This window comes from Canis lupus, chromosome 4, assembly GCF_003254725.2.
Source record: "Canis lupus dingo isolate Sandy chromosome 4, ASM325472v2, whole genome shotgun sequence".
In the NCBI taxonomy this organism is placed as follows: Eukaryota; Metazoa; Chordata; class Mammalia; order Carnivora; family Canidae; genus Canis; species Canis lupus.
The window spans coordinates 37,680,301-37,708,085 of record NC_064246.1 but is presented as its reverse complement, the minus strand read 5'-3'; the positions used below and the strand labels follow the sequence as shown (position 1 = coordinate 37,708,085).

At 46.2% G+C, this 27,785-nt stretch overlaps 2 protein-coding genes and 1 long non-coding RNA gene across 8 annotated transcripts in view; 1 reads left to right on the top strand and 2 right to left on the bottom strand.

The window, feature by feature from the left end:
• Positions 1–609: 609 nt before the first annotated feature.
• On the bottom strand, positions 610–1,147 carry LOC112651290 (40S ribosomal protein S11-like). Its single transcript, XM_049108876.1, has one exon. The coding sequence runs from the start codon at positions 1,123–1,125 to the stop codon at positions 835–837; it is 291 nt and encodes a 96-aa protein (XP_048964833.1). The 5' UTR covers positions 1,126–1,147; the 3' UTR covers positions 610–834.
• A 7,350-nt stretch (positions 1,148–8,497) lies between these two features.
• LOC118349984 (uncharacterized) overlaps positions 8,498–27,785 on the bottom strand; it is a 68,096-nt gene continuing 48,808 nt past the window's right edge. Inside the window, exon 4 of one of the 4 annotated variants that reach the window (XR_007410205.1) lies at positions 8,498–11,883. This is a non-coding gene — a long non-coding RNA (uncharacterized LOC118349984). The other 3 variants (XR_004814976.2, XR_004814974.2, XR_004814975.2) reach the window with 3 other exon arrangements.
• Positions 26,065–27,785, top strand: part of CPLX2 (complexin 2) — an 84,347-nt gene continuing 82,626 nt past the window's right edge. For all 3 annotated transcript variants that reach the window (XM_025434355.3, XM_025434351.3, XM_025434354.3), the window contains exon 1: positions 26,065–26,321. The gene's annotated coding sequence lies outside the window, so the exon portion shown is untranslated. The remainder of the gene's footprint in view (positions 26,322–27,785) is intronic.

The following is a 27,785-nucleotide window of genomic DNA, read 5'->3' as shown; positions in this document are numbered from 1 at the left end:
TATGTAAAAATTCCAAACAACCTACAAAAACAAAACAAAAACCCTAAATCTAATACATGAATTCAGCAAGATCGTAGGACACAAGATAAACATAAACATGCAAAATTTAATTGTATTTCTGTATACTAGCAATGCACACATGGTTGATGAAATTGAAAATACAATAGTATTTAAAACCACCTAAAAAAGAGAAATACGTAGGTATAAATTTAATAAAACATATATGGGATTTAAATCCTGAAAACTACAAAACACTGATGATAGAAATCAAAACGATCTAAATAAATGGAGACATGCTCTCTTCATGGATTAGAAGACTCAGCATAGTAAAGAGGTCAGTTTGTCCCCAAATTAATATATAAATTTAACACAATTACTACCAAAATCCAAGCAATGCTTTTTGTAAATATAGACAAGATTATTCTAAATTATATATGGAAGGGCAAAAGAACTAGAATAGATGATGGAATTTTATGAAAAGAAGAAGGAAGAGGAGGAGGGAAGGGGAAGAGGAAGAAGGAAAGGAAGAGAAAGGAGGGGGAGGAGGAGGAGGAGAGGAATTAGTCTACCTGATTTCAAGAATTATTTTTTTTTTTTGACTGGGAAAATAGTTTTATTTTCTTCAGGGGTATAGACAGAAGTCTTGTCTCAGAACTTCTGGAACTGCTTCTTCGTGCCAGCAGCTTTTGTGACTTTGAGCACGTTGAAACTCACAGTCTTGCTCAAGGGCCAGCACTCACCCACTGTGACAATGTCGCCGATCTGGACATCCCTGATGCAAGGATGCAAGTGCACCGACATATTCTTGTGGCGTTTCTCAAAGCGGTTGTACTTTCAGATGTAGTGGAGGTAGTCTCGGCGGATGACAATAGTCTTCTGCATCCTCATTTTGGTGACCACACCAGACAAAATCCGCCCTTGGATGGAGACATTGCCAGCAGAGGGGCATTTCTTGTCAATATAGGTGCCCTCAATGGCCTCCTTGGGCGTCTTGAAGCCCAGACCGCTGTTTTTGTAGAGCCGCGGGAGCTTCTCCTTGCCAGTTTCTCCAAGCAGGACCCTCCTCTTATTTTGAAAGATGGTTGGCTGCTTTTGGTAGGCACGCTCGGTCTGAATGTCTGCCATCTTCCCGGTCACCTGGAAAAAGGCTGATTTCAAGAATTATTATAGAGCTACAGTAATCAAGACTGTATGGGATTGATGGGGGGATAGACATAGATCTGTGGAGCAGAATAGAAGACCCAGAAATAGACCCACACAAATCCACCCAACTGATTTTTGAGAAACAACAAAAACAATTTAATGGATTTCATTCAACCCATGGTGCTAAAGTAATTGAACATCCATAGGCAAAGAAAGAAAGAGAGAGAGGAAGGTGAAAGGGAGGGAGAGAGGAAGATAGATCATGGACTTAAATATAAAATGTAAAACCGTAACAGTTTGGAAAAAAACAAAGAAGAAAATCTCCTGGGCTAGAGCTAGCCAAGCGTTTTTAGACTTAATGCCAAAGTCCAACCCATAAAAGGGAAATTGGATAAACTGGACCTCATTGAAATGTAAAAACTTTTTCTCCATGAAAGACCCTGTTAATAGGATGAAAAGACAAGTACAGACTAGGAGTAAATATTACAAACCACGTATCCAACAAAGGACTGGTATCTCATATACTATATATATATACTAGTGTGTGTGTATATATATTCATATACACTAGTATATGATATATGTACATTCATGTGTGTGTATGTGTGTGTGTGTTCTCAGAACATCTCAAATTCATTATGCTACATGAAAAAAGCCAAACTCGAAAGGTTGCATACTCTATGGTTCCACTTATATGACTTTCTGAAAAAGGCAAAGGCAAAATTATATAGCTGGAAAATGGATCAGTGGTTGCTGGGAATGGGGTTAACTAAAAAAAGGGAATTTGGGGGGATGATGAAACTGTTTTATATATTGATTGTGGTAGTGATGGTTACATGATTGTATGCATTTGTCAAAGTTCATCAACTGTACATCTAAAAAGAGAATTCTTATAATATGTAAATTTAACCTCAGTAAACCTAACCAAAAAACCTCTCAGAACTTACATGAATGTTTATAGCAGCTTTGTTCATAAGACTCAAAACTTGAAAACAACCCAGATACCCTTCCATAGACAATTGGTTAAACAGACAGGGGTCCACGCATTCCTTCCAAACCATCAGCAATAAGAAGGAACCACCTATGGATACCCTGATGAATCTCCAGAAAATTTTGCAGGGTGCAAAAAGTCAGTCCCAAAAGACTTCATGGTGTATGCTCCCATGTGTAACATATCTTTGGAATGAGAAATGTTATAAACAGGAAATAGTTTCTTGATTGCCAAGGGCTAAGGTAGGGTGGGGGTAGCAAGGACGAGAGTATAGCCATCCAAAGACGTGAAGGACCTGCTGCTGATGGAATGTCCTGTATCTTAACTGTATCAATGTCAACATCCTGGTTTTGATACCGTGCCATGATTTTGCAAGATGTTACCATTGGGGGAACTGGGTAAAGGATGCATGATATCTCTCTGTATTGTTTCTTACAAGTGCATGCTAATCTATAATTATCTGAAAATAGTTTAATTTAAAGAATAATATAGTTGTTCACAGCATTGCTCATATTCAGGGGAAAACTTGGAAACAGCCTACATATTCTTGAGTAGGGGAATGACTGATTATGTCAGCTCCATAAAATGGAGTAGTGTGCAGAACCAAAAGAAAAAAAGGGGAAAACCACCTTGGACTTGTAGGGCAATGTTGGAGTACGCTTTATACAATGTGGTACCTAATTAATGTTAAAATGCACACACACTGGGATGCCTGGGTGGCTCAGTGGTTGAGCTCAGGGTGTGATCTTGGGTCTGGGGTTGGAGTCCCATGTCAGGCTCCCCCCAAGGAGCCTGCTTCTCCCTCTGCCAGTGTCTCTGCCTCTCTCTATCTGTGTCTCTCATGAATAAATAAATACAATCATTTAAAGAAATGAAATAAAATGCACACACACAGTGTGGTTCCTGGGTAAGGGCCCACATCCCGCATCCACATGGTAGTGATATGGCCTCCAAGTGGTCGAAAATCGATTCTTTGAGGCTTACGAAGTCTTGCCTGTCTTGTGTGTAAAGTACAGATATACACAGAGTGCATAAACAAATAAAAATTATATCTGTAGAATTAAAATACTTCAGAGGGGGTGGGTTTAGGAAAAAATTATCTGGAAAATACTTTAGGAAGGCAATATTGGTGGGGAAAAAGGGTTAAAAACTGTTAGTCTCTACCAAAATGTCTCAATTTCTGCACTGTTAACATTTTGGCCTAGATAACTCTGCTGTGGGGTAGGGGAGGGGGCTGTCCTGTGCAGGGTAGGATGGTCAGCAGCATCCCTGGCCTCTACCCACTGGATGCCAGTAGCGCCAACTCCTGGTTGGTTGTGACCATCAAAGATATCTCCAGTCATTGCCAAACATCCCCAGAAGGCAAACTCACTCCCAGCCATGAACCGCGAGACAAAGGACTAGAAGTAATTCACCAAACTGTGGCCATGGGATGGGCTGTACAGTGGGAGTGATGGATTCGTAGCGCTTTCATTTTTGACAAGGAGAATATATTCAGGGCTTACTTGTGTCATTAAAAATTAATTTTTCAAAAATTGCTCTAGCTGGGAAATTCAGTCCTGGAATGGGGAGGAGCCCTGGCTGGCCCCGGGGACTAGGATCTAATCCCAGCCCTTTCCCTATCGCCTGTCTGCCCTGAGACCACCAGCAAGTCCCCTCCCCGCTCAGTGGGCCTCTGTTTTTCTCCTTCCTCTTGTACCCATATGCCCACACTGACACTCCGCCATCGCCTCCATTCTCCACACTTCACTCCCAAACCGTGGTGCTCAAGCAGCTCTGTCAGGAACACTGTCTGCTTCTCCTCTGCCTAGGACACCAGTGTCTCATCCTCCAGGAAGCCCTCACCACCTCCCACCAGCATTTAAACGGCCCTCTGCTGTAATCCCACAGAACGGTCCCTCCATGCAGAATGCGTACACCATACTCGCCTGTCTACAGGACAGGGTGCATAGTCCACACTGAGCACCGCTCCTCACCACCCCCCCTTCCCCTGCTCTCAGCTGCACTCCTTAGCCCTCTGCATCTGGTTGGCTCAGCACAGGTCAGGCGCCAGCAAAGGGTGGAGCAGGGAGGAAAGAGAGCTGAGTGTCCAGTCCTGGCTTCTGCCCTGCTGGGTTCCCCTTAGGCAGTGCCTCACTTCCTCTTCCTAAGGCCACAGCTTCTGTGGGCAGCCTCTTTCCTCAACCACAGCTCTGGCAGTGCTCCCGTAACTGCTTGTCCTTTGTCCCCACAGGTAGTAAGAGCTCCCTGCTGCTATGCCACCTCTTGTCAGCACCTTGACCTAGTCCCCACCTTGTAAATGCTGCATTAGCCAAGCCCTCCTCAGCTGTCCTTCCTGAGTGGTTCCAGACAGTGTCCTGATCTGATACACAAATCTGTCCCCGCCACTCAAATATGAGGTCCTTGGGCACTAAAGCTGTGTGTTTTTATTTTGTTTGGTTTTGTTTTTCATCTCAGAACCTCCAGTGGTCAGCACTGATGGGACCTAGAGCACAGGTAGGGCTGAGTAAAAGTTCACAGAGTAAGTGGATGAATGAATAAAGAACAGATAGATGGAAGAACAGATGGTAGATGGACAGATGGATGAACAAGTGGATGGTAGATGATGGATAGATGTACAGACTCTGATTTGCAAAGATTAACAACAGCTGAAATTGCTTGAGTGCTGTCTGCTTGTCCAAGACCTTCAGTTGCATATTCACCCAACTTCCATAACCAATCCAGGAGGCAGGAACGTCATTATGAGGCAAGAGAGGCTCAGAAGGGTTAGGGGACAGGCCAGGATTCAAGCCCAAGGCTACCAACCTCTAGAGCCTTCCATCCTGATAACATAGAGGTGTAGAGGATGACTCCAGGACCCCAAGGTCCACACTGCCAGTAGGGATGCTCTCCTATCCCACACCCCCTCCCACCCCCAGGTCCTTGGTGGTCCTTGCTCTTTTCCCAGTGGGCCTAGCTTCTGCACACTTCCCTCCAAGGCCACCCACCACCCCATCCACCCTGAGTGTCTCTGAGGATGCCTGCTTTACATGTGTGGGGCCAGGGAGGCACCAGCCTCCTCCCTCAAACCCTCGCTCATCTCCTGAGCCCACAGGAGCTTTGCAGGTCTGTGGATTTCTGCTCAACAGAAAAATCTCCTCCTTGGGAGAAGAGTGGGCTCCTGAACAATAGCTTCGGTACCTGCATTCTGTGGATTTCCCCCACATGGAAAAGAGTGTGGGTTTTAGAGACAGGAGGTGTGGTTCACAATCCCAGTTCTGGGATGTTCCCGGGCCGTGTCCCCTCTGAGCCTCAGGAGATGGACTGCTAGTGCTTTGGTGCTGGGGTCTGGAGAGGAGCAACTGTGATGTCCTGCAGCCAAGCTGCAGGTAGTCACCAGTCCTCAGGGTATTCCCTCCACCTGCCTGTCTCACCTTCTCACATTTTCCCCAGCACTGGCTTTGGTCATCTCTGTGAGGACTGTCACATGGCTTTTCTCCTCCTCTGGCAGATTAGGAAATTAGAGCACAGGGTACTTAAGAGGTCTTCCGGAGGTTACGAAGCAGGACAGAAGCAGGGCTGGGCTCAAACCCTGGGAAATCTCTGCATCTTCCCAGCCCCTGCCTCCCGTGTCCCCTGTCCTCTGTCCCTCATCCCCCGTCCCTCACCACACTGCCCCAGACTCTGGCTTTGTTGTGGAAGCTGTAGGCGTTATTTCGTTATTTCGTTCCTTCCCTTCCGTTATTTATGCACAGCAGTTTGGAACAGGGCCCTTGATGATTAAAACGCCTCGGGACAGAAAAGCCGAGCTGAAACATTCATGAAAATACAGAAAGGAAAACAGCAACAGCATCTACAGGGGCATCCAGGCGGGAGCTCGGGAGTGCCGCTGAGGACGTCAACTCATCCCAGTGCCCAGGCGACTCCTGCTTCCTTCTGGGCCCTCCTTCTGGATTCCAGGTACCCCAGGACCAGCCCATTTGCCATCATTATCAATAGTTAGCATCATCGCTAGAGTTTTGGGGTCAAGCATGCCTGGTTTACATCCTGGCTCTGCGAGTTCTGGTTGGGTGACCTTGGACAGGTAACTAGCCTCTCTGGGCTGCAGGATGCTGGGCTCTGGTTCCCAGGGCAGCTGGGGAGTATACGGAATGATGTATATGAAGCTACCATGGAAAATCTGGCACCTTAGAGTCCTACTAAGCAATCGATTTCTGTTCTTCCTTTACATTCTGAAAAGCCCTTCTACACACATTATCCGGTAGGGTGACATCCAGACTCAGAAATGGAGTTTTGGCAGCACAGCTCAGCTCCAACTGTGACTACCTGCTACTGAGGAGAAAGTTATAGAACATCTTAAAGCCTCATTTCCACAACTTTCAGAGGAGGGCTAATCATAGCCCCTACCGTTAGGTGTGTGTGAGTTTAAATGGAATAAAACATTCACCGTATTATCCCTGACACAGGACAAGTGCTCCCTAGCTGTCATTATTAATATTTGCCTGCTTGGTAGTCTGGGTATGTATCATTGCCTCGTTTGAGATGATGGAAGTGAGGCTCAAGGAGGTAAAAGGACTTGACCAAGGTCACACAGCCAGGCAATGGCAGGGCTGGGACCTCAGAGCTGGGCTTCTGACTCCATAAGTTAGGGCTCTTTCCTTTCCAAAGTCCTAAGGTGATTCATTCAACAGGACTCTATGGTCGTGGTAGCTCTGCCCAAACAGAAGGAACTGGAGGACATCTCGTGCAAAAGCTTCAGGCTGCTCTGGTTTCAAACCCTCTTCCTAGCTGTGTGACCTTGGCTGGAATTTAGCCTCTCTGGGCTTCAATTTCTCATATGGAACTTGGCAGTACAATTACTGCCTTACAGCTTGGGGTCATCGTGAGCAGGAAATGAGGATGGGTGTGAAAGTGCCCAGCACCGAGCCAAACACACAGCAAGTGCTCAGAAATGCCACCATTCCTTCCCTGCCCCATCAGTGCATTTGTCACTGCCTCCTGTGGGGATCCTGGCACCGGCTCCGCTCCCAGCCAGAGAGACCTCAGTGACTGACGGCCCCTGACATTCTGGCTGACGGAGCAGCTTCGTCTCCATCAGCCTGCCCCAGCCTCCCAGGCACCTGACACCAGAGCTAATAATGCCACAAGGGGGTGAGACAGGCCCAGCCCACTGGCACCAGCTCCTGCCTTTGTCTCTTGCTCACCCCCATCCTTCTTCCAGCTCTGACTCTTGCTCTCTCCTTCCCCTCATCACTCCTGACACTTTCAAGGAAGCAGCCTCAAGGCCTCTGACCCTGATCCAAAAAGTACTAACATCAAAGAAGTACAAGATGATTTAATTCTACAGACTCTTAATGTATTCTTACTCTGATCCAGGGGCACGGAGGATACAAAGTTGAATAAGATGAGGTCCTGCCCTGGGGGATCTCCAGAGGAAAATGAGGCAACAACACAAATGTACAAAATAATAGGATGTCTCATAATAAATAAGAATTACAACAGCTGCGACTTATTGGTTAGGCATTTTATATGTGCTCCTGTGGAAGGTCTTAGCTCAGATTCAGAGAGGTCCTGAGTATTGTCCAAGGCCACACAGTCAAAATAGGATAGTCAAACCCAAGGCTGTCTGGTCTCAAAACTTGGGCTCCTTCCACTTCATCAAGTTTACCTCTGTTGGGAGAGTCCAAAACTTGAAGAAAAAGAAGGAGGAGGAGGAGGAGGAGGAACCACGCAATGTGAAAAGTGAAATAAAAGAACACACACAAATGCCAGAGTGAATGACTTCGCCTGGGGGAGGGCCAGGAAAAATTGCAGAGAGAATCCTCCTGAGCTAAATATGGAAGGATGGTGATTATGTATATATGCTTCTGTTTCCCTCTCTGTCTCTGCATATCTGATCTGTGTCTGTAGGCATAACCTGGTCTCCCCACTCCCAGGCTCCCTGAACAAAACTGTTGCCCTACTCTGCACCTTGTATGGTGATTATTATTGAATAAAGTACATACTGTTGGGGCTGACTGGTTAATTTTAAAAGGGAACAAGTGAGTAGCTCAGTTGGTTAAGCATCTGCCTTCAGCTCAGGTCATGATCCAGGGTCCTGGGATCAAGTTCCACTTCAAGTTCCCAGCTCAGTGGGACGTCTGCTTCTCCTTCTCCCTCTGCCCTTCACCCTCTTCCCCAACTTGTGCTCATGCTCTCTCTCAAATAAATAAATAAAATCTTTTTTTTAAAAAAGTCAGTTAAAGTAAGAAGTTATTTCAGTAATAAAATATATACGGCCTGTCTTGGCCCATCCAGGCTGCTATAACAAAATACCACAGACTGGGTAGCTTACAAAGAACAAAAGTTTATTTCTTCCAGTTCTGGAAGCTGGAAAGTCCAAGATCAGGGTGGCAGCAATGTCACGTCCTGGTGAGGGCCTACTTCCTGATTCATAGCCAGCACCTTCTTGCTGTGTCCTCCTGTGGTGGAAGGGGCAAAGGAGCTCTCTGGGGTCCCCTTGTTAAGAATATAAATCCCCTTCATGAGGGCACCCCTCATGATTTAACTTCCCCCCAAAGGCAGCATCTTCTAATACCAGCACATTGGCTTTTAGGATGTCAACATACGAATTTGGTGGGGACACAGATAATCAGAACATAGCACTGCCTAAACATCACATTCTAACATAGAGCATATAAGTGTGCGTGTATCTGAACACTATTTAGGTGAAGACTCCACGGGCTTTAAGAATGGATCTGTGGATGGAATTCTGCTTTCTCTTTTTTTCCATAAACCATAGCCATAAGACATCTAACCTTGACACTTCAGGCATCCTCAAAGCAGAACAAGAAAAAGCAGCCTCAGTGCAGAATCCTTCTGGATTTTTATGCTTATTTTCTTAATACTTTACAAATCTTTCATCCACACATAATTGGACAGAATTTTTTTTTACCACTGACCTTTATGGAGTGTCTTCAAAGCATTCGACTCAGTTCTCAGAGAAATAGAACTTTCTTCTCTCATATGTCACGTGTCTTGAACTCATTATTGTAATCACGTTATTTAGTTAAATACAATGAGAACTGATGAAACATGAGCATGAAAAAGAGAAGGTTGTTCTGATGGAAGCTCAGTTGAATGCTTTGGAAATCCTCCATAAAAATGAGTTCTTGCAAGGTAACAAATATAACTGATGGCTGTACACTGCGACAGAGGTGGCAGGGCATAAAGACTTGTGTCACCTTGACTGGAGAGTAACCTGTCAGCCTTTGTCTTCCGCCTGCTATCCGCATCAGGGAGTAAGGAAAAGAGTCATGTATCGGGACAGGCAGGTAAGTGGAGTCCACATAGAGACAATTTTCTATTTCTGAGCCCCCTCCCACGGTGTCCATACTCTAGCCTGCTCCTCATCCCCCTTCTTGTTCTCCCAGAAGGAAGGCAGGCACCAGCTAACAAGACCCTAGGACACTGAACAGACTATTTTTACTAGTGGGCAGGGTTGCCATGCCAGAAAGGGATAGCTCGTTGTCACAGCCCTGTCTCTCTCTTCTCTCGATTCCAGGACTCTCAGCTCTAGTTTTGTATCTTGTACTGGTGGCAGGAAGTTGTAAGAACATACACCATGAAGGGACAGCAAGAGAGGAGGGCCCAGATCTGTGAAGATCTTGGACATGGGGCAAAGGCATTCTGACTTTATCCTACAGGCAAGGAGGAGTGGTTGAGGTTGAATGGAAAGGTCACTCGGACAGTCTATGACATCGAGAACGGGTGCAGGGAGACACGGAGGAGACTGCTGCAGTCAGGTACCTGGGCCAGACATCATGTGCCCTACACTATTATGGAGAGCCACGGCGGGAATGGGATGGGTAACTAGACCTCACAGTGGAGTTGGACACGAGGAGCAAGGAAGAGGAGGTCCCTGATATGCTTAGGTTTGTGTCTTGGCCCCACGCAGTGAGCCAGGAAAGACAGGCATGCGAGCAGGCGTGGGGCCAGGCAGGTGAAGTCCTCAGTGTGGGCCATTTGAGTTTACGTTGTTTGAGAGGCAGCCAGAAGGAGGATTCCAGGAGACCAGAGACATTCAGACTTATGGAGGGGATGGCATCTTGGAAATGGGGCTGTTCTAGCTGCTGGAATCAGGTGAAAAGCATCTCCTGCCTCGAGGATGTCTGATTGCTCTTACTCAGGTCAATAACTGGCAGCACCACAGGTGGAGTGGAAAAAAACCACGGCTTTGAGATCACCCCGATCTGGGCAGAAATTCCTAACTCTGCTGGTATGAGTTCTGGGTGGCTTTGGATGTGAGATTTAACATCTACGAGCCTCTGTTTCTTTATCTGTGAAGTGGAAATAAATAAAAACACGTTCTTCATACTGCTGGGAATCCAACCAGACAGTGCAGGGAAGCAGCAGGCTAGTGCCTGACACATAGCAGGTGTTCAGTAAATGCTGCTAGCCAGACCTAGCCATGGTATCTTATGTGTAATTTACACAATACCACATATTATTTTATTAGTCCTACAGAAATCAAAGAATTACAATTCTAGAGCAGAAGGTCTGATGACTCCAAGGGATTTGAGAGACAGATATTTCTTGATCTTCCTTCGACAAGACTTTTCCCGGGCTCTCCTGGGTGCACAGGCCTGTGATAAGTGCTGGGCATTTAGGAGCTTCCAGAGTTTGCCATGCCTCTCCCCCACCATCCCCAAGCAGCTGGTCATGATCACCAAAGGGGGGATTCCCCCCAGTTGCGTAGGAACGCTCTGAAGAGCTGAGTTAAACAGACATTCCACGCTGGGCACTGGGCACAGAGAGAAAAGTCGCGCCAAACCTGCGCCCTGGGGGCTTAGAGCCCAGTACCGGGCATCAGTGAGTCTTGAATGAGCTTTTCTCCAGGAACCAGTGTCCACCCCCGCCTCAGGCTCCCTGCCCAGGCACAAGGCTGCCAGCCCATCTGTGTCCTTGAGAACATGCTGGGCTCCTGACCCAGGCAGCAGCTGGTCCTCTACCTGCTGCCCCCCGACCCGGCACCTGTCCAACTCCAGGGCAAGGAGGACAGAGAGAATCTGAGAGCTGGCAAGAAATGTGGAATTCATCCAGGGCATAGAATGTGCAACTCACTGAACCCGGAACCAGAGAAAGGCTTGATTTCCAGCGAGGTTGGCCCTCTGCCAGCTGTGTGGGTTGCAGCAGCCACTTTCACTCTGAACCTCAGTTTACTTATCTGTACAAGGGCAATCATGAATTGGCCTACCTCAAGGGTTTATTGTAAGAACTGTGTAGGAGATAGATGATCAGGACCTTTTTGATTGAAAACGACATTCATTGAACCCCAGCTTAAGGGGAAAAATAAGAGGGTGTTTATTGGTTCGAAGTGTGGCTGAAAAAGCTACAAGTGAATCTAACTTCAGAAACCAGGTGTTCAAACATCATCAGAAATATACCCCTCTGGGACGCCTGGGTGGCTCAGTGGTTGAGTATCTGCCTTCAGCTCGGGTCGTGAACCCACGGTCGTGGGTTCAAGTCCCACATCGGGCTCCCTGCATGGAGCCTGCTTCTCCCTCTGCCTGTGTCTCTGACTCTCTCTCTCTGTGTCTCTCATGAATAAATAGAATTGAAAGAAAGAAAGAAAAAAAGAGGGATCCCTGGGTGGCGCAGTGGTTTGGCGCCTGCCTTTGGCCCAGGGCGTGATCCTGGAGACCCGGGATCGAATCCCACGTCGGGCTCCCGGTGCATGGAGCCTGCTTCTCCCTCTGCCTGTGTCTCTGCCTCTCTCTCTCTCTCTGTGACTATCATAAATAAATAAAAAATTTAAAAAGAAAGAAAGAAAGAAAGAAATCTGCCCCCCTCCCACTCTCTTCTCCTGTCCCCCAGAATTGCTTTCTTTTCAGGTGAATCTTCCTTTGAAGCAGCCTTAGGCTTACATTCTACCTCAGCAAGAAGAGAGTGCTTCTTTACCAATGGTCTACCTCTAAGACTGCCTCTAAGTGGGCTCTCCTGGGCACCTTTTAGGTTAAATGTCCACCCCACAACCATTCACTGTGGTCAGGGAGATACCCTATTCTGCTGGCCAAGCTGGACCACGTGTCTGTGTTTAGAATCCTGGATTCCAGTTTGGCTCACCCCCACCCAGATAACAAGGACTGAGTGTGAAGAAAGAATTAGCTAAAGGAAAATCCAGATGCTGTTACAGATAAAAAGGGGAATGGATACGGGGCATGTGAGAACAACATCCTAAGCATTATCAACACCACTGTCATCATCATCATCATCATCCTCACAGGTGAGGAATAAATCTCACCTCTGTGTTCCTGTGAGTCACTGCTCCCATGTGCCGTCTTCCATAACCATTCTGTGCCTAGAAGAGGACTCTTGGCACTCAGGTGGGGTCTCTGAGGGCCTGAGGCTCCACTGTTTTGCCTGCCCACTGGAAATTGTCCAGCCCAGCCCCTGACCTCATCCTTTCTCTGCATCCTGAGATCGACCTGCCTCAGGCATTGTCTCTGCTGTCACCCAGCATCAGACCCCAGCCTTTACACTCCTCATCCTTTATAGCCAAGGCCCCTGACCATTACTCTTTGAACCCAGTTCTTCTCTGATTCTGGACAAAATCAGGAAGTCTGAAAGAACTCCAGATCCATTCTATAAAGCCCATCACACAGAGTACCACACTTCTGCCCCTGACATTAGGACCTGTTTTCATGTCTGGAATTTATCCTTGGCCCTATATCCTAAGTTCCTATCTGTATTGGATGAGTATTATCAGCAAACTTTTGGTTGCAAATAACAGAGAACCTCACTCAAATTGACTTTTCAGAACAAAAGAAATGTATTGGCTGATGGGAACAGAAAAAAAAAAATCCAGAAATAGTTCAGGCTTCAGACAAAGCTAGATCTAGCAGCTCAGTAACATCTCCAAGGATCTGGTTTCTTCCCCCTGTTAACTTTGTCTTCTCAATGTTGATCTCATCCCAAGGCTGTTTCCCTAGTGTTCCCAAGATAGATTCAAGTAGCTCCCTGGCTATATGTTTCCACCTTCATAGCCAGCAGGGGAGAATAGCTCTTTGTCTCCAGAATTCCTAGTGTAATTCTAACAGATTAATTCTGATTGAACCAGCTTAAGTTTTGGAGTGGCTTATTATGTAGCAAAAGTAACTAGAACACCATGTAAATGGATGCAAAGGCACTTCAAGAGAGAATAGTTTTGATATCAAAGTATTAAGAGACACCCTTGGGGAAAATTTTTTAATCCATGAAAATTTGTTCAAAAGAAGCCTCTTGATAAATGTGCTGCAAAAGTCAAATGAAAAATAACAAATGTTGTAATGAGCTGTCCAAATTTACTGGAAAAAAATATACCCTAAAAAAATTAAATACTTCATTCAAGTCCTGTTTGTCCTTAAAATCAGTACATAGTTTCAATTATGATCTATGTTTTGTTAAATATAGGTTATCATCAATTTTATTTCAAAATTCTTGACAAAGTCCAAATCAAAGCTATAAACTTGCATTTATGACAGAATCATAGTCCCTCCTTGAAGTGATTCATATTGAGTGGGATTTTTTTTCTGATCCCCAATTATTCTTAGGAATCTAAGATTTTCTTCTGTATATCTGGACCATCACATGTCCATGTGGTATCCTTTTGCTTTTTCCTTAGCACCAGAAGAAAGAAATGTTCCCCAACCTTCCTGCCCCTCCTACAGTAAATTCCAAGCCTCTACTTGCACCCACTGAGAAAGGGTCTCAAGGGCTACTCCCTCTTTCCATAGCCCCACCACACCTGAACTACCTCATCCTACCTCCCACTGTGCCTTTCCAGCATCTCCATCTCCTTGCTTTTCATCTTCAGCCTCTTCTCTTTGCTGTTCTCGGCTCTCCTCTTCATTCCAGATGTATACTTGGATTATATCAGCCTCTTCCAGGAAATAACCCAGACCGATTCTATTCAGTCATTGACACCAGCTCATAATGCTGACATTTCTGCCAGACTGGCCTCATTTATCACCAAGAGAAAGAAGCAGCAGTTAACCATCCATTCTCAGAGAAAACTGAGATTGACAAGCCTCACACTGCTTTGGGGCTGCGTCTTGGGGCAGGAAGCTTGTAGAGGGGACTTCACATCAGGAAATTTCAAATCCAACCTTTTTTTCATCCAAACTTTGGGGCTCAGAAGCCACTATATGACAGTTAGAATTCCTTATGTTGAAAGTATCAGAACAGCCAACTCAAATCAGTTTAAGCAATAAAAGGAATATGATACCTCACATAACTGAAAAGGGCAGAGGCAGGCCTCACTTCAGGTAAGGTTTGGCCCAGACACTCAACTGATGCCAGCAAGAATTCAATTCCATTCCATCTCTCCTTTCTGCCTACCTCTCCTCATTCTAAATCTGGCCCCTCTCTTGGTCTCAGGACATTGTCAGTTTCTCCAAAGCTTACAGAAAGCCACTCGCCAACAGCTCATTACAAGTCTCAGAAATGAGTTGCTGTCATTATCTTAATTCAGTCTTATCAGAGAGGCCATGATCCTTCCCCCAGCACTCTCTGCCCCTCAACCCCAGCCTCCAGCATACACGCACACATACCCTGAAAAGCATAAAGGGATAAAAAGCAAAATATAAACTTTGTCCCACATTTCAGACAATCCTGGTATATTAGTATGTTTTTTCAACCTTTTTTTTAAAGATTTTATTTATTTATTCATGAGAGACAGAGAGAGAGAGAGAGAGGCAGAGACACAGACAGAGGGAGAAGCAGGATCCTCGCAGGAAGCCTGATGTAGGACTCAATCCCAGGACTCCAGGATCACACCCTGAGCCAAAGGCAGGCACTAAACCACTGAGCCACCAGGGATCCCTGTTTTTTAAACCTTTTAAAAAGAATCTATATGTTTATACCTATATGCGCTAGATATAGAGAAAGATTGGTTGGGACGCCTGGGTGGCTCAGTGGTTGGGTGCTTGCCTTAGGCTCAGGTCATGATCCCGTGATCCGGAATCAAGTCCCACATCCGGCTCCCTGCAAGGAGCCTGCTTCTCCCTCTGCCTATGTCTCTGCTTCTCTCTTTCTCAGTCTGTGTCTCTCATGAATAAATAAATAGATCTTTTAAAAAATAATAAATAAAATAAAAAGAAAGAAAGATTGGTTATATGTATGTATGTTTATACATAAAAAATGTCATATATAATTTATGCTTTTTAAATTTAAGTATAGTTGACATACAATGTGACATTTGTCTTAGATATACACATAGCTTATACTTAACAAAATGTTGACTATACACACTCACTTTGAACTTTTCCTCATGTGAATTAATACTCTTACAATATAATTTGTAATGGTAGCATCTAAGAACAACCAACACTACATTAGCATTTCTTTGTGGGCTTCCTAACTACCACTGTTTTATTTGGAATCCCTAGCCAATGTTTCAGTCTGCTATTGTCAAAAAAAGAAACTTTATAAAATTATTATTATTCAATCAGTTGTGATAATGGCATTATGGTTATATTTAAAAGGAAGAAAAAGGGATCCCTGGGTGGTTCAGTGGTTTAGTGCCTGCCTTTGGCCCAGGGTATGATCCTGGAGTCCCGGGATCGAGTCCCACGTTGGACTCCTTGCATGGAACCTGCTTCTTCCTCTGCCTGTGTCTCTGCCTCTCTCTTTCTGTTTCTCTCTCTCTCTCTCTCTCTCTCATGAATAAATAAAATCTTTAAAAAAAATAAAAGGAAGAAAAAGTCTTTATTGGTCAAGACATATTAATAAGTCAAATGTGAAGATATTTGGGACTTGCTTTAAAATATTCCAGGAATTGGGGCGCCTGGGTGGCTTAGTCAGTTGGGTGTCTGCTTTCAGCTCAGGTCATGATCCCAGGGTCCTGTGATCGAGTCCTGAGTGGGGTCACTGCTCTGCGGGGAGACTGCTTCTTCTCTCCTGCCTGCCACTCCCCCTGCTTATGCTCCCTCTCACTCTCTCTCAAATAAATAAATAAAATCTTTAAAAAAATAAAATAATTGAGTCTAATTGGCCCTAATAATTTGTTGACTTGGATTATGTCATTGGCTGATCCTCATGTAATCTCTGTGGGCAGACTGGTGAGAGACACTGTCTGGTTTAAGATAGTTGGGTTGGAGTTAATGCCAACTAAGCCACATGGATAAGAAATGCAAGCGACTCTTAGGAAGGCAGACATGGATGTTGGAAGGCTGAAAATTAACTCCAGACCACAAGTCCCACATCCTTCCATGATGGCAGGCATGTTAAGGTACTTAACTGCCCCCAAGATGGCAATAACAATATGTGTCTGGGGCAGCCCGCGTGGCTCAGCAGTTTAGCGCAGTCTTCAGTCCAGGGCATGATCCTGGGGACTCGGGATCGAGTCCCATGTCAGGCTCCTTGCATGGGGCCTGCTTCTCCCTCTGCCTGTGTCTCTGTCTCTCTGTGTCTCATGAATAAATAAAGAAAATCTTTAAAAAAATATATGTGTCTGCACACCTTTTCACAATTTGCCAAGTTCCTTTCCATCCATTACCTCCTTGGAGCCTCACATTTTCTCTGAAAGCTAAATACTAGTAACCCTGATGTCCAGATAAGCAAACTGAGATTCAGGCCAAGAACACATAACTAACTGGTCAGTAGCAGAGATATGACTCAAACTCCTAAATCCTATATTTCTTCATGACAATGCCACTGACTTCTAGAAAAACACATTCAAAGCTGCCCCCAAACGGTAAAACATGGTCTGAGCCCCAGTTCTTGATCCCTGACTCCGTACACAAATTGGCCCACCAGGACAGCCTATTTTATGATGTTCATAGTTCTGGAAATCCTGAATTCTACCATCTTTGAGACCAGGGGATGACACAGCCTGATCTAAGGCTCTGTGACAGCACTATTGTTTCCCATTGGGCAGATTCCCCAGTTGTATCCAAGCCAGCTCCATTGGATTCCAAGTCCTTTCCTCTTGGACTCTCTTCAACCAATGTTTATTAGATATCTACTAAAGCCCAAAGTCCTCACCATAGCAGTCAAGCTCCCCTACCTGTTTCTCTGGCCTCCCCTACCACCACTTTCCCCTCATTCACTCAGCTTCCTTCAACTTTCTCTTAAACATCCCCTTATCGTGAGGTCTATCTCTGACCCTTCAGAAACAGTATTAACATCCCCAGCACTTACCAGTCCCGTCTCTGTTTCAACTGTTTCCATAATAATTATCACAACAAATGTCTTACACATTTATATTGTATTGTGTGTTTCCCTTTCCAAAAGGGGGTAAGCACCTCAAATTCAGGGATCTTATCTGGTTTTGTTCATTGATGAATTCTAAGTATCTGGAACTGTTCTTGGCATGTAGCAGGTGTTCGTTCAATCAATATTTGTGAAATAATGAATGCTATCAACACAACCAACCAGCCATATTCTTTTGCCTTTAGAGTTTTCCAGGCATGGGTGACATCAGCCTAGGTGCCTCCCAATGTCAGAAGACTCAGATGAGGTTTTCCAGGGGAATGTCCTCAGAGCCCTTCTCATTCTTAAGGTGTTCCTCCTCCTCCTCCACGACAGTGGGAGGCTGGGGTTGATATCCAGAACACCAGTAACTTCAAAGAAACCCTCTCTCCTTAATGTCAACTTTTTATGCTCTCAGGGCTGGTCAAGCTTACTTCAAAATTGATAAGTATGTCCTTCACGGGTTTCAGAAAACAGCCTCACTTTACCTAAGGGTACCTGGCACCTATATTTTGTTTCTGGCTTCTGTGGCCTTAGCTGACATTGAGATTGACATTGACAAATAACCCGTTTGAACACCCTGCTGCCTGAGTGTTCACGGTACCACTGCAACACAGATGTCTTTATCTCCATTGTTGCAGATAGGGAAACTGAGTCCCAGAGAGCCCTTCCTGTCTGGCCTCTGAGACTGTAGAAATGCTCACCAAGTACTTGTTTCTCAGTACCCCAGAGAGCTATGGGTATTGTCCTCCGCCCCTGGATATCACCTCTAGATAGAGAGTCAGTGTCTGGTCATCTGCTGTTTGCTCTGTAGGACCCTGCTTCCCACCCAATCGTTAGAACATTTTCTACCCCCAATCAGGCAGCACCCAGAGAAGCTACTGACCCTGATCAGCTGGACCTCTTGTCCACCGCTGCGATAAGCAGCTTGGTAGGGAGATAAATGGATGTGATGATTAGCCTCAAATGAGGTTTAGGGATTATCTGTGGATTTTCTCTATCCTTGCGGGCCCACACAATGGAGAGGGGAGGAGGTATGATTTCTGAACCCAGGGAAAGCGACCAAGCACATTCATGACTTGCATTGTGCCAAATCTTAAGAGTCAAGGGGGTTTTGGTTTGAATCTACATTCTGAGACCTTAGACAGTTGCCTCACTTCTCTGGACTTCTCTTTACGAGGGTTGGAGACATGCTGACAATGTTCTTCCACATCAGAAGAGGATCACTCTCCAAAGCTCTGGTTTGAAGGATTCTACGTGCAACTGCAAGCTCTCCATTAGTTCCCTCTAAGCACCTTATCTCCTAGTGCATCTCCTCAGCAACATCTTGAAGGAGCAAACTGAATTACTATATAAAACAACAACACTGATACTAGCAGCCAACATTCGCCGAGCTTCTTTTTATTTTTTTTTTTTTTATTTTTTTTTTTTTAACTTTTATTTATTTATGATAGTCACAGAGAGAGAGAGAGAGGCAGAGACACAGGCAGAGGGAGAAGCAGGCTCCATGCACCGGGAGCCCGATGTGGGATTCGATCCTGGGTCTCCAGGATCGCGCCCTGGGCCAAAGGCAGGCGCCAAACCGCTGCGCCACCCAGGGATCCCTCGCCGAGCTTCTTATGTGCAATGTGCAAGCACTTCACTGGCATGTGACCATTTAATCCTGTCAATAATCCTAAAATATAGATTCTACTTTGTTCTCACTTTACAGACGAGTAAATTTGGCCTCACGCGGCTTGTCCCACGTCACAAAGTTAGTGACAGGTAAGATCAAGCCTAGAACCCAAGTTCTCTTCCTCAAAGCCACCCTCTGCTAAATGCCTCAATTGCATATGCCATGATTTCTGTAGACTATTCTGACTGAGGCTTGAACTGGCTTCATTAGAATAATCTTTATGCAATCTGAACTCTTTTGATGAGCACATACCATACTTGCCTCTCCGTGTCCCTGTTTCTTCATCTGTAATCTGGGGGTGATCACATTTCCCTTCAAATGGCTGTTCTAAGGATGTAATGAGATTATCATAAAGGTTCAAGAAATACCAGCTTTCCTTCTTTTGCCCCTCAAAAAATTAATATGAGTTGATTTGCTGAAATAATGACAGCTGGGATGTTAAGAATATCAATAAAAACAGGAAAATAAGCCAGGCATGAAATTGGTAATGTTGGAATTGTCTACCTACCCATTCAGCACATCACAGAATGCCACGACTTTTAAGATGCTGTGCATGGCACTGACACGAGAGCTAGATGACACAGAAAACAGAGTGGAGAAGGTGTCATTCTCCCTGACTCGCTTTCTTTTCTCAGCCCCGCAGTTTCAGAGAAAAACACAATCGACATAGCACTTGCTTTCATGGAGATTATATTCTTGTGAGAGAAACAGAGAATGACAAATTAAATAAGATGTTTTGAATACGAGCAAGTCTTATCAAAAATAAAGCAAGGTAATCATCTAGAGTGTAACTTCGGAAGAGAAGGGGCTATTTTAGGGAATGTGGGCAGACCAGCCTTCTGTGAGAACAAATTTGTGTGAAAGCCTGAAAGCACAGAGCTGAGGCCTCTGGCTAAGAATGAGAGGTACATATTTAAGGAATGAAAAAAAATGCTATGACTGGTGTGGAGTAAGCAACAGGTTAAGTGGTGGAATAATACCATCATATAGATAGGTGGGGACCTTTTCCTAAAGGCAAAACCTTTAAGGAAGTTTGAGTTCTACTTTGAGTTCAACAGGAAAGATGCCATTAGAAGTCTGGCAGATTAATAACTTGAGCTGTTTTATACTTTTTTTTAAAGATTTTATTTATTCATGAGAGACACAGAGAGAGAGAGAGACAGAGAGAGAGAGAGGCAGAGACACAGGCAGAGGGAGAAGCAGGCTCCATGCAGGGAGCCCGATGTGGGACTCGATCCCGGGTCTCCAGGATCACACTCTGGACTGAAGGTGGCACTAAACCACTGAGCCATTGGGGCTGCCCTGTTTTATACTTTTAAAAGTCACATTGGACCCAAACAAATAAGGACAAAGGGTTTATAACAAAGACAGCATGCAGAACAGTGCAGGGGGGATGGTTTTTCTTTCAATAAATGGTGCTGTGTCAATAGAGTAGCCATATGATCAAAAAATATTTAATCTTGGGACACCTGGGTGGCTCAGCGGTTTAGCGCCTGTCTTCAGCCCAGGGCATGATCCCAGAGTCCCAGGATATATATATAGTTTCAAGGGATTCCTACCCAGGGGATACAAAGAACTCTTACAACTCAATAAGAAAGTAACAGATATCACAATAAAAGAATTGATTAAAAAAACATAAACAGGGGGCAGCCTGGGTGGTGCAGCAGTTTAGTGCCACCTATAGCCTGGGGTGTAATCCTGGAGACCTGGAATCGAGTCCCAGAATCCCACGTCAGGCTCCCTGCATGGAGCCTGCTTCTCTCTCTGCCTGTGTCTCTGCCTCTCTCTCTCTCTCTCTCTCTCTCTGAATAAATAAATAAAATCTTTTAAAAAATACAAATTAAAAATTAAAAAAATTTAAAAAATAAAAAAATAAACATAAACAGGCACTTCAAAAAGAAGTTCTCCAAATTGTCATTAAACCTGCTGAGAAGTACTTCATTGGCCATCAAGTAAATTCAAATTAAAATCATTACATACGGGATCCCTGGGTGGCGCAGCGGTTTGGCGCCTGCCTTTGGCCCAGGGCGCGATCCTGGAGACCCGGGATCGAATCCCACGTCGGGCTCCCGGTGCATGGAGCCTGCTTCTCCCTCTGCCTGTGTCTCTGCCTCTCTCTCTCTCTCTGTGACTATCATAAATAAATTTAAAAAAAAAATTTAAAATCATTACATACTCACTCCATACATAGAATGGCTAAAAGTAAAAATAGATTGACAATACCAAGTGTTGGTGAGGATGTAGAGCAAGAGAGCAAGGAGAACTCTCATATCCAGTTTATGGGAGTGTAACTTGGTATTCCCCACTTTGGAGAACTGTTTGAAAGTGTCTAATAAAGCTGAATATATGCACATTTTACCCGTTTATTCCACTCCCAGGAATACATCCAATAAAAAAACTATATATATATATGTATATATCAAAAGAGCTATATAAAATTTGGAAACAACCCAAAAATCCATCAATAAATTGAGATATAGTCATATGGGGGAATACTACATGGTAATGAGGAGTAAGACACTGACACAGGAAACATGAATGAATCTCATAAACATGATATCAAGCAAAAGAAGCCAAACACAAAAGAATACACACTGTATGATTTCATAAGCCTATAGCATTCATCTGTAGAGTCAGAAGTCAGAACTGCAGTTACCTTTGAGGAGGAGTAAGGGGCCAACAACCGGGGTGCCATGATGGGGACTTATAATGTTCCATTTCACTATCTGGGTGCTGATTGCACAGTTGTGCTCATGGTGTGATAATTAATTAAACTGTCTACATGATTTGCGTTCTTTTCCGTATAAGATACTTATTTTAAAAATCACTTTGGGGAACAAGAATGGAACTAGAGAGACCTTCTAAGAAACTTATAGTAGGATCCCTGAGTGGAGCAGTGGTTTGGCGCCTGCCTTTGGCCCAGGGCGCGATCCTGGAGACCCGGGATGGAATCCCACATTGGGATCCCGGTGCAGGGAGTCTGCTTCTCCCTCTGCCTGTGTCTCTGCCTCTCTCTCTCTCTCTCTCTCTCTCTCTCTCTATCATAAATAAATAAAGAAAAAAATTTAAAAAAAAAGAAACTTATAGTAGTCCAGGAAGGAGATTATGATGCTGTGGAGGAGAGGGATTGGGTGGAGGAGACAAGCAAATTAAGTTGGAATGCATGTTGGTGGAAGAGCTTAAATGATCTGCTAACGGATTGGATGCTGAGAGAAAGGAAGAATTCTACAGCGACCTCTGGGTTTGTGGTCCAAGTGTTTGGGCAGATGTGGAACCACTGGTCCAGGTGAGGAAGACCAGGAAAGGAACCGGCACCAACTAGATGCCTTCATTTGTGACTTCATCTACTTCCCCCAGCAACTTTCCTTGGTAGTTACTTTTAATCCTCATTTTATAGAAAAAGAAACTGAGGCTGTCAGAGATGAGATGAAATTATTTCTCCAGGCTTACACAGGTCTGGAAGGAAACAGAATGGGAAGATTTTATCCAGGAGGTGATCAGGTATCACGTTGGAGCCTGCAGGCTCAAGTCAAACAGCCAAGATTTAAATCTGCCTCTGTCAGCATGCAACCTTGGGCAAGGCTCTTCTTTTTTCTTTACCTGTAAAGTACAGATAAGAGTCATACCCTCTTCATAGGGTTAATATATGTTAAGGAGCCTGATGCAAGGCAGCGGTCTGTAAGTTAGCCACATCAGGGTCTGTGTGGACTTCCCAGAGGGGTGGAGAAACAGAAGGTGGATTTTTAGTTCTTGAGCCAAGACTGAATTTCATCAGCATGGTGATTGCCCCTAAAAACACTGAAACAAATGATGGCATATAATGTTATTGTCACATAATAGAGATCATCGGGACAAAAATCCAAGAGCCAAAAGACATCAAGTGTGTACAACAGAGGAAATCCTGGCTTGACTGGGTATTGGCCACCTGGGTGCCAATATGCTTTTCTGTATGTTAGAGAGGAAAATTGTTGTGATTATTTCAGCAACCTTTTTGGAGGGCTATATTCCAGCTTCCCCAAGGTGCTCTGAGGTAGAAGGCCACAGGTGTTTACTTTCTTGAGTTAGTAGTCAAAGAATTCTGCACTCTTGGTTTAATTGGTGCTTCTCATCACTTCTCTCTTATTTGAATCATTGTAGTAGCCTCCAAACTAGACTCCTCCAATTTCTTCCTTGTCAATGAATACTTCCTGAGCACTTACATTGTTCCAGGGTCATTGCTAGGTGCTGGGAACAATAACAATGAACCCACAGGTATGATGCCTTCATGGAGCTTCAGATCCACATCACTCCAGAGTGATAATTCTGTTAGAAAGAAAGCACTTTACAGATTGTAAAGGACTGATCCAATGTTGTTACTGTAGGATGATCAAGGTAATAACGGCAGTTGTTAAAGCAGAGTTCCTGCCTTCCCACGTGGCTCTCCGCTGCTTGTAGGATAAAGGCATAAGCCAATTCCAAACTGGATCCCAGTCTCATTTCCCAGTCCCTATCCCTTATATTAATCTTATACTCCATCCACACCAAAACACGAACAGTCCCTTTATTTCCACACCCCAAGGCCCTTGAATATTCCTCTGTCTGAAATACTCTTCACCTACTGTCTGCCTGGAAATTCCCACCTACTCCCTCAAGATGTAACCCCAACCTCCCATAAACCCTCCCCACAGGTAGGTTCATCCCTCCCTCTTCTCCTTTTGAAGCATCCTCTCTATATGGGTGTTTCTCAGTAGGGATTAAGATGTAACAGAATAACTTAAGAATCATCTTCAAATCTTGAGCCAACCCTGCTCACCAGTCATTGGGATTCAGTTCATCGGGGGTGCATAATGGCTAAGAACTCAGGACTCAAGTCAAACAAACTCAGGTTAAGTCCAAGCTTACCTCTTTACCAGCCTCATGACCTTGGTCAGGTTACTTAGCCTCCTTAAGGTTCTGTTAACTCCATATGTGGGAATTCTCCAGCAAGATCCAGGGCTTGCTGGAGAATTCCTGCTTATGCAGGAAAAAAATAATAATAAAAAAAAATAAAAAAGAAATAAATAAAAAAAAAAGAAAGAAGCAGGAATGATCAGTTGAGACAAAGTATGTAAAACACTTAGTACGGTACATGACACCTAGGAAGTACTGAACAAATTGTAATGGTTATTGAAAGAATTTTTCTTTATTCTGATCTAGGGAGCCTATTCATTTCTTCCCCACTCCACCCATCTCCAGATTTGAGAATTAAACTGTATTATGATCCATTGTTTATGTGCCTGTGTTTCTTACTGATGTGAAGCCCTGGAAGGCAGGAGGTATACCTTAGTTCTAGATGCCCTGCATGTAGCACCGTTCTGGGAATAGCATCACCATTTGCAAGCTGAGTGATCTTGGTCAAGTCCATCTGCCTCCTGGGGCCTCAGAGATTTTCAGTGTTGGGGCAAATGATGCTTACCAAGCAAGGCTGTTATGAATACCAAATGAGATTATGGCTGTGAAAGTATTTTGTGTGTTGTGAGGTGAGTTGTCATTATGGTTATGCCATCCAGGGTGAGAAGGGGCTGTCACTTCAGAGCCACATATCTGTGGCCCTCCATTCATCTTCTTTTTCGTCCCATGGAATATCAGCATGACCCTTTTTCCTCAAACATGCTTATTCTATTTATACCATATAGAAGATCCCACCGTGACCTTCCCGGTAGCTCCAGCCTTTCCAGGGAGAGAGGGGCTATGGATGCCCTGGTGTGAGCTAAGTTCCTCTCAGCCACTGAGAAAACTGCAGCAAGCCAGATAGACATGATCCTTGTCCCAGTAGAGTTGTAATTCCACTTGAGGGAAAGCCAATGATAAATAAGCAAATCTAAATCTGTAAATAAAATTTCAGAGAATAATAATTACTAAGAAAAATGAAGTCAAAAATGTTATAGCATAATTGGGGGAGCGAACATTATCTAGAGGGGCCAAAGGTCTTTTGAGTAGATGACCGTTGAGCCCAAATCCAAAAGACAAGAAAGATTCAGCCATGTGAAGATCAAGGTTAAAAGAGTTCCATGCAGAGAAACAACAACAAATTTTTTTTAAGTAAAGTGGTACAAAATGGAGGTTACTATAGGTGGAATTATTGGGTCAGGAGAGAGTTGGTGGTGATGAGGCAGGAGGGGTAAACAGGAATGGTACCATGTGAGGTTTTACAGGCTGTGATTAAAAGAGAGATGGAGAGAAAGAGAGAATGAGAGAGAGAGAGAAATTGAGAGAAATCAAATGAACAATCAAGGGCAAGGAAGTTACTTCGACCTCCGCTTCTCATATGTGCATACGTTCAGCAGACACAATTCAACATCTCTTGTGTGTCAGTCATTGTGTCAGGAGATGGAGGTACAAAGGAAAAATAAAATATGGAACCAGTTTTTATGAGCCTGGTAACTGAGAATATAGATGCATAAGTAATTTTAATACAAAATGATAAGAAGTCTCCTAGAGGGATATAAAGGCTAAGGGAGCTTAAGGAGGGAGTGATTGTACCTTAGGGATCAGGAAGTTCTCACTGAGAATGAGGACACTTTAACTTGCAAATAAAGTGTAAGCAGTAAGGGGAAAGAATGTTCCAGTCAAAGGGAGCAGCAGATGCTAAGGCACTGGGGTGAACCTGTTCAGAATGAGTGGTTATCTGTTCCGGTGGGAGCACACCTGGAAAGGAGGCCCTGGATCTTGCTGGAGAAGGACCTTCAGTGCCACACCAGAGAGTTTGCATTTTATTTATGATGCACTGTATATGCTGAAGCTTTGGAAAGCTCTCTCTAGGACGTGGTAGATGATTGCCTGGAATGAGGTGTTAGAGGCACTCACTAGAGGTGCTGCAACAGAGCAAGTACGCGACCTGCATTTGCCTCTCGGTCGCGGAAATGGGGGAGGGGGGCGGGGAGACGTCCAAGGCAGGCTGCCCTCTGTCCTCTAAGTAGCAGGACCCTACGTTCCCAAACTTCAGGGCAGAACGGAGTCTATGGGGAGCCCCCCCCCCCCCCCCCCCCCCGTCTCCCTGTAGGTTTCACTGCTGGCGCCCTCTCTCGTCCCCGTCGCTAGCCCCCGCCTCCTATCTCAGGAAGCTTGGGTCTCCCTGGGAGCGGGTCTGCCCTTGGGGGAGGCCTCTCGGCTTTGCGCCCTGCGGCTCGGCGGACACTCGGGGCGGACCGAGGAGGGGCTGGGCGCCCCCCGCGAGCACATGTGCTAGCTCGGGCGGGCGGCAGCGCCTCGGCGGAGGAGTGCGGAGACGGGGAAGAAGACGCGCGCCGGAACCTCGGTCCCGGGCGCCCGGGTCGGCCGCGGAGGAGCTGCAGCCTCCAACAGGTTCGTAGCCCGCGCGCGGCTCTCGGTCGCCGAGCCGCCGCCCCCTCCGCCGGAGCTGGAGCAGGTCGCGGGGAGACCCCAGCCGTAGGCCCGCGCGCCGAGCTCCCCCCGGGTGGCCTCCCCCGGCCCTCCGCCCTTCTCCGGCAGCTCCCAGCCGCCACCGGCTCCTGCGGGGAGAGGCGGGGAGAGGCGGGGAGAGGCGGGGGCGCCGCGGGCTCCTGGCTGCAGCACCACCTCGGGGACAGCTCCCGCGCCCGGCGGCGCCCTCCGGCCGGGTCGGCCCTGCCCCGCCGCTCCCCGCGCCCCGCGCCCCGCTCCTGGGTCCGGGCTCAGCGCCACGGCCTCCGAGGACGGCCCCTCGTCCCCGCGCACTCCGCTCCCCCAGCACCGCGGCGGCGGCAGCTCCTGCCGGCCGCCTGCGCCCCGGCGAGCCGCGAACAAAGCCGGGGCCGGGGCCTCTCGCGCCCCTCGGCGGTGGGTGGTTTCACCGATCGGGCACGTCAGCCTCCCCCGGGGCAGCGCCCGCGGCGAGCTGCGGAAGGGAGCTGTGGCTGGGGTCTGCAGTTGGCCGAGGCCTGGCCGCGCAATGGCGGGTCCCAGCTGGAAGTCGGACAGAGGGTGGGACGGGAGGCAGGCACGGAAGGGTCCTGGACTCCGGGGCGGCGGGCTGGGCCCAGGCTCGAAGGGAGCAAGGCGCTGCCCCCCGCCCCCCGCCCCCGCCCTCCAGACCCCCGCTTCCACCCTAGCTCAGGACCACGACCCCTTCGGAGAGCCCAACGCAGACGCCCGAGGCTGACAAACTGCGATCTCTGACTCAGGCTGTCCCCGGAACATCCCTAGAAAGTGTGAGGCTGAGTTTCCGTGGGGGGAGGGGGCCGGGAAACCGCGGGGAAGCCTCGGGAACCGGGCAGCGCCTGCTTCCCCTCCTTCCTGCCCAGGGTTCCGCCCCCACCTCCGAAGTGGAGCGATGCCCGAGAGGAAAGAGGGGGAAGGGAGGGACCCCGGCACCGGGTCGTGAATGGCGGCTTGGCCCCGGGAGGCTGCAGTTAGTAAGAAAAGAGGTTGAAAGAGCATGAGAAACGGGGAGCTTCCCAAACTGGGGCGGCAGAAAACCAAGTGTCAGAGGAAACCTTTTCTGTGCGAGCCCAAGCCCGGAGGGCCCTTGCCTCGCGTGACCCTCTGGATCACTGGCAGTCTCTACCAGAGACAAGGAGAATCGAGAGCTGGCATAGAGGGCTGAGGTGAGTTGCCCAAGGTCACTCAGCTACTTAGTAGCAGAAATGGGCCTAAAGCTCAAGCTCCCCCAAATCCTCCGCCTGTTGTGTAACATTCACGGAGAAGCGTTTTTAAAACCCCAGATGCAGACAGAAGAGCCGAGCTTTTTCCATTCTGAGTCCAAAATCTGAGATCTGTCACTTACTAGTAGGTAACCTTACGAGACTGACCTTCTGAAAGGACAGGTTA